General features: G+C 35.3%; 1 protein-coding gene across 1 annotated transcript; it reads right to left on the reverse strand.

Moving 5' to 3' along the window:
- Window positions 1-701: 701 nt before the first annotated feature.
- On the reverse strand, window positions 702-4,941 carry cbln12 (cerebellin 12). Its single transcript, NM_001243318.1, has 4 exons — window positions 4,841-4,941; window positions 3,080-3,618; window positions 2,890-3,009; window positions 702-1,045 (listed from the first exon to the last, which is right to left on the reverse strand). The coding sequence occupies exons 2-4, from the start codon at window positions 3,359-3,361 to the stop codon at window positions 848-850; spliced, it is 600 nt and encodes a 199-aa protein (NP_001230247.1). The 5' UTR covers window positions 3,362-3,618; window positions 4,841-4,941; the 3' UTR covers window positions 702-847.
- Between the last annotated feature and the right edge of the window lie 1,894 nt (window positions 4,942-6,835).

Raw genomic sequence — 6,835 nt, forward strand, 5'->3', positions numbered from 1 at the left:
ATGACCAAGTTAGCATATTAAACTGATTTCTGAAAGATCATTACATTCAAATAGTAGTTCCCAATATGGCTTTTATTATTTATTTTAGATCAAATAAATGCCTCAATGAACAGAATTAACTTTAAAGACCCCAAGAACTGGAAGCTTTGACCATATTGTTTTCTTCGTATTGTGACATAACTCGTAGATAAACAGAATATTAAATGACACAACAGTGAGCGTGGCTTGTTTGTCTACTCCGAACTGAATGGATAAAGTAAAGTAGACATTTCATTCAGAAGATCAGGAAAAGGGTTTGGGGAAAGTTATTACAACCTAACAGACTCCTCCTCCTTTCAATTTCAGTTTGTTGTCGAAACTGACAGCTGGAGCAGCATTGTAAAGTATGTTAGCCATGCCCATTTGCTAAAATATTTGTAATCTGACAATTTAACTGAAAACATACAGGAAGTGCATTTTCAGATTTCAATTAAGGTATAGAAGGGCAAGCTATTTTACTTAATGACATGCACACATGAATTACCACTAAACTAGCAACGTGAGCAAACAAAATCATATTGTAGGTTTTGATTTCTTGGGGAGTTAAAAAAATTATTTAAAACTTAATGTTTCCAAACTTATATCAGTATATATCTATATTACAAGTAATCTTCAGAAATAATTATAAATAATTTAAATCTTTAAATATAAATAATATCATATAATTATTTGCAACTTCTTATTTTCTCTGCTCTGACAACTGTTTAAACAAAACAACAAATAAGATTTATAAAATATATCTTCAAAGAGCACGCATCTCTCTTTCCTTCTCACTTCCCTGCTCTTCTCTTCACCATATGGCTGTCCTTTATAAGGGGAAGACCAGGAAGCCTGAAAAGGTTGAGTACTTCCAGCCTCCCATCAGGTTTCCTCTTTCTAGCTTGAGGTAAGCCTTGTCTCCTCTTTCCATGATCACAAGCCCAGCATTCGTGGCAGCTTCTCGTGTCACATCCTGGTCTCCAGCAAAGGCAGAGATCATCGGCCATCCGTTCAGCATCAAGCTCACCTGCGAATGCCAAAAACTGTCACTTCTCTGTATTAATTATCCTAAATTTGGATCTAAAAGTGAGTTTTTACAGTTCCATTTTTGGTTCCTCCTTTCAGTGAGCAGTTCTTAAGAAAACTTTTTTTTTTCTCAATAGTGTGAACATTTGAAAAAAAAAATAGGGAAAATGTTAAAGAGAAAGAAATTGAATGCAATGGAAATACTGAATTAATTGTTTTGGAATCATAAATGCCAATACTGTAAAAACGAAAAATTCTGGATTAAAATTGATGGTTTGTCAATGGCATCGCAAATTCATTCAACAAAGGGTTTTTAAGAGTTAGTTCATTCATTAAGAAATGGAATTTCTCAGCATCGAATCATTCCAATCCCCAGAGACCTTTATTAATCTTTGGAACACAAATTAAAATATTTTAGATGAAATCCGAGAGCTTTCTCGTCCTCCATAAACAGCAATAGTTCTAAGATGTTTAAAATTGGAAACAAAAATATTGTCAGAATATTCCACATGACTTCAACAGTTTAGGTGCAATTGGTGCTGCACAATATGTCGTTTCAGCATCGATATTGTAATGTGATCATTCGCAATAATCACATTGCAGGATATGCTATGTTGAGTTTGCCTTATAATTTATCAATTACATGTGTTTTTGATGCCTGGAATTGTATAATGATTTTAACAGCATTCAGATGTAAGAATTTGTATCATTTTTGACCTTAACTACGATTATTTTATTGAATTATTTTTATCATGAAGTTACTGTACTTGAATACTGTTAGACTCTGTAAATGATAAGACACTTTCAGTTGTATCTTCTTCTTGATTGTATGTATAGATAGTTATGCATGAAAATACTCGCAACACATGCAAATACAGAAATGCACCGAAATTGCACAAACAACAACGAAAATGTGTCGGGGGGACCCCAAAAAGTTTATAGATTTGTCTATTAGATTTTATGGAGATGCACATAGTGAACATTAAATCATCAATCTCTGAATAAACGTGCATGAGAATACATACAATACATGCAGATACAGAAATACATTGCAAATAGCACAGACCACAATGAAAATGTGTTGTCAGACTTTATGGAGATGCATTCCGCTGCAGAATCAGCCCAATCGTTCTAACATTATAAATTCTATCCAAATAGAGACATTAAGTCATCTGGTGAAATTGTATTTATATCACAATATATAAAAATGTCACAACGTAAAATTTTTCCAATATCGTGCAGCCCTAACTGCAATCATACGAGCCTCCTAGAACACTTTGTGTGCCAAAAAAACTGTAAATATGTTCACTAATGTTTTCTCTTCCCCCTCAGTTCATCAGGGTGTGCGTTTACTATAGGCAATAGGATGTATTGGCAATTGAGTTAGTAATGCAGAACACAAGCTTCATATTGCCCACAGTAAACGTGCACCCTGATCTGATGCGGAAGACAGGCACGCAAAGCTGTTTTTACAGTTTTAATGGTGCACAAAGATGTTCTTGGAGCTTCGTATGATAGCAGTTGAGTCACTGAAGTCATAAGGAAAGTTTTGACAATGTTTTTTTATCCTTTGTAGTTCTTTTAACATCTGGAGACCATCGCTGCCTATAGAAGATGAGGGAGGTCTCGGATTTCATCTTAAATACATTAAGTTCTGAAGATGACCAAAGGTCTCAGGGGTCTAGAACAACATGAGTGTGAGTAATTAATATCAGAATTGTACATTTTAACCATATAAAACGTGGAAAAGTGTTCTTTAGTTCTTTACACACACTTGTTTTCTGTCACCACTGTGTAAACCCTCTTTATGAACCTTTATTTTTATGGGTAAAAGGAAATGTATACCTGTATGGTTTGTCTGTTGTATGCCTTCACCACATGGAAATTGAAACTGTACACTCCTCGTCTCGGAGCAAGGAAGATACTGCTCTCCTGGTCAAAATGTCCACCCACATTCACCAAGATCTGTCGAAAACTGGTCAATTAATCACTAAAACTCCATAAAACTGTTTTGTAAGGTGAAAAGACTGCTCACCTGGTCAAAATAGATGATCATGGTGCGGTTGCTCATGTCAGTGGGCTCGTGGTTGGTCTGACGAGTGGCAGAGAAGGCCACACGACCAGTACCTGAACGCACAGACATGCCCAGCGCATTCCCTGCCGGTTCTGAAGAGGGGGTTGAGTCGCAAACCACCAGACATTTCCCTTCTAGCACAATGGGCTCTGTGTCATTTTGCCCTCTGACCACTAGAGGACCGATTAGAAGAAGTAGAGCTAGCGTTATCGTATGGAGCCCACAGTCGGGCAGCATCGTCATGTTATTACAACTTCCAAAATCTCTGATGAAATTATTTACAAAAGTATAGAGTATAATAAAGTTGTAGAAAAGTGATCTTTAAATTCTTGGCACTGTCTTTCACCAACAGTTTCTCACTCGTCACCCTCCCGTCTGTCAGTTTTCCCTGACGAAAATCTACTTGCGTTATCTTGTTAAATCGCCTGTAGGGCTCCAAAGGCAAGGGCACTTAGAGGTTTGTCCTCATCCCGAAAAAAAATCCCATCATCATAGGCAACCTGTGAGAAGACAGAGAGAGGGGGAGAATTTGAAAGGAGCTCTACGTCTGCCAGCCAACAGGTAAGCCTGTGTGTGAGGAGGAGGAGGAGGAGGAGGAAGAGGAGCACTGAAGGATGAAGATCATGAGGTAACACTTTGGATCCTTTTCAGCTGAGTGGAGCAGCATCCAGGAGAGAGTGAGAACAAGAGAGAGAAAAAAGAACAACTCCACTGAGAGACCATCTGTCTTTAACACGCTCTCACTTCCCTCCTGACGCTCCACAACATGCAGGACCTCTCTCCCCTACACAGATCCTCTATATCTCTCGTTCCTCGATTGGCCGGTCCTCCTGTCCCTCCTCAGAGCCTTGGCACAATACAGTGGCAACAATACGCAAGCACTGAAACCCGAGAACGTAAATCTGGCAGTATGAAGGTATGCTATGTCTAAAACCAGGTCTTAATTGGTGCCGTTTACCTTATTAATTTATCATTCAAGTCATGCTTATCGTCTTTATGAAGCAGTTGACATTTACAAAGGTCAACTTTCTTTGAGTCTGGTCTTGAGTGAAACCTCAGTGTTTGTGCACTTTCACTAAGAACTCATTTTGTCCAGAGATGTTCACTGCTATGGGCAATTTTATTTTCTTCACAACATTATTATTTTAAAACACATGATTTATTACTATTATTAACAATAAGTATGTTGAGGTAAGTTATCTAAAAGCACTATTTTTACACCTTTAAATCACATTAAACATGGTAAATATCCTTACTCTTTTTAAACAGCATTCTGCTATTAATATATTTAATTTGGTCATTTAGATACTATTAAGTGAATAGAATGATAGAAAGTGAGAGATTTACTCATCCCACAGGAAAGATTACAAAACTTGTTTAAAAATCTTTATTTTCTTATTTCATGCAAAAATATCTTTTTACTTTAGCTAAATTGTAACAAGACTTGAAATCTTTAACTCTACTCACAATATTGGCAAAAAGTTTTGTCTTTATTTAAAAATATTCTAAATAAACTAATAATTTAATCGATATTCAAAATTCTGTACGATTACAAGAGGTTTTTACAGGAAATATTTATACATTTTGCAGGGAAAAAAAACAAAATGCTTGCTAGAAAGAAAATAACTAAACCTTCCTTTACTAAATCCTTTCCTCTAAGAAATACCCTAAGACAAAACAAAGTTCACAAGCTTTCATGGCAGGAATAAAAAGAAAAATCACCTGAATTAGTGGGCTGTCCCTCTGTATCCCAGGTGTAATGATGCAAAGCTTCAGTAGAGAAATACTAAATCTGACAGCTTACAGATCTTCTTACTCATACTGTCTCTCAAGACCCTCCCCTTCCCTCCCACACCATCAGCTTCATCTCTCACTCTCTCTCTCTCTCTCTCTCTCTATTAATATTATCCTCATATTTTCTTGATGTAAACAGCATGATCATACTGGCATTTACATCTAATAATCAACAGAAAACAAATAGAACAAAATGGCAAGCAAACATGTTTACCCCATATAGAAATAATAATAATAAAAATAATAATAAAATAAAGTAGTAATTAACATTCTAAGTCAATCAGTAATGTTTAAAGACAACCTTGATGAAAGGTAACAATCCACTTCAAATGTTGACAACTGTAGCCATTTTGCTTTTATATGTTTATTGATTTTCAATATTTAGATCAAATAAATAAACAAAGCACACAGAATCGGAAAATAAAGCACACTCAATTACAATATTAATTGAAAAATAAGGCAGATATACAGTTGAAGTCAGAATGATTAGCCCCCCTTTAATTTTTTTTTCTTTTTTAAATATTTCCCAAATGATGTTTAACAGAGCAAGGACATTTTTATGTCTGATATTATTGTTTCTTCTGGAGAAAGTCTTATTTGTTTTATTTCGGCTAGAATAAAAGGAGTTTAATTTTTTTTAAACATTTTATGGTCAAAATTATTAGCCTCTTTAAGCTATATTTTGTTTCGATAGTCCACAGATAAACCATCGATACAATAACTTGCCTAAATACCCCAAGCTGCCTGGTTAACCTAATTAACCTAGTTAAGCTTTTAAATGTCACTTTAAGCTGTATAGAAGTGTCTTGAAAATAAATCAGTTGTTAGAAATGAGTTGTTTAAACTATTATATTTAAAAATGTGAAAAAAAATCTTCTCTGTTACAAAGAAATTGGGGAAAAAATAAAGAAGGGAGCTAATAATTCAGGGGGGCTAATACAGTAAATCTGACTTTAACTGTATACATAAAAACATTAACGATTACATAAATTATGTAAGTCCTCTAGAAATTATAGAAAAAATATTGAGCCCCACTTATGTTAAGAATATGAAATATGCAAACTTTGTCATGAACAATACAAGTTAAATAGTCTAAAAAACATATTCTAGAACAACTCTGTGGCAAGGTGATGTCAAAGGGGCTTTTTTTGTTATCCAGTATCATAAAATACATTTTCTTGCACAGAATGTCAGGAGCCTACTGGAGCCGTTTATGTTTATCCACAATAGAGTTACATTGTATTCCAAGCAACATACTCAAAGGGTCACAAACAATATCAATGGTCAAAATTGCGTTAATCTTTCGACCTACCACAGCCCAAAACCTCTGGATTTCCTCGCAATACTAAAAACAATGAGCAAGATCCCCTTTTCTACTTTACATTTGGACACAATAAAGAGCAGTTGTTTCTAAATGTGTGTCTCTGTAAAGGGGAAATATGAGCTCTGTGTAATATTTTCAGCTGTATTGCTTTGATTTTATAACATATACTCAAAGTTTTTGCATTCATCCAAGCATTCTCTTATTCATCAGTTGTGATTTGTATGTTAAGACATCTTAGCCATTTCTCTGATGTTTTGTGTCTGAAGTACCACATTCTTTAAGAATTCCATAAAAAGAGCTTATAGCTTTGCTTCGATATAGAATAAGTTGTCTCTCCGCAGCTGATGTCTCCTGATTCATAAACAAAGTAGTGTCTCTCTTTACAAAGTCTCTTAATTGTAGGAAGCAAAAACAATCTTGCCGTGGGATGTTGTATTTTTCTGCTAGCTGATCAAATGTAAAATAAAATGTGACCATCAAATAGTCCTTGCAATGTTGTGAGGCCTTTGATTGTCCATGTTCGAAAAGCTGTGTCAGCAATCCCTGACAACCCCCTAAATCGGCATTATCACATATAGAGATGAGACTGAGGAGAGTCG

Source organism: Danio rerio, chromosome 2 (assembly GCF_049306965.1).
Source record: "Danio rerio strain Tuebingen ecotype United States chromosome 2, GRCz12tu, whole genome shotgun sequence".
In the NCBI taxonomy this organism is placed as follows: domain Eukaryota; kingdom Metazoa; phylum Chordata; class Actinopteri; order Cypriniformes; family Danionidae; genus Danio; species Danio rerio.

What these genes read in the sequence shown, in the direction of transcription:
- cbln12 (NM_001243318.1), bottom strand. Translation starts at nt 3,361, where the DNA reads ATGACGATGCTGCCCGACTGTGGGCTCCATACGATAACGCTAGCTCTA. An exon ending in TGATCATCTATTTTGACCAG is followed by an intron (nt 3,010 to 3,079) that starts GTGAGCAGTCTT and finishes AGTTTTCGACAG; the next exon opens with ATCTTGGTGAATGTGGGTGG. An exon ending in ACAACAGACAAACCATACAG is followed by an intron (nt 1,046 to 2,889) that starts GTATACATTTCC and finishes TGGCATTCGCAG; the next exon opens with GTGAGCTTGATGCTGAACGG.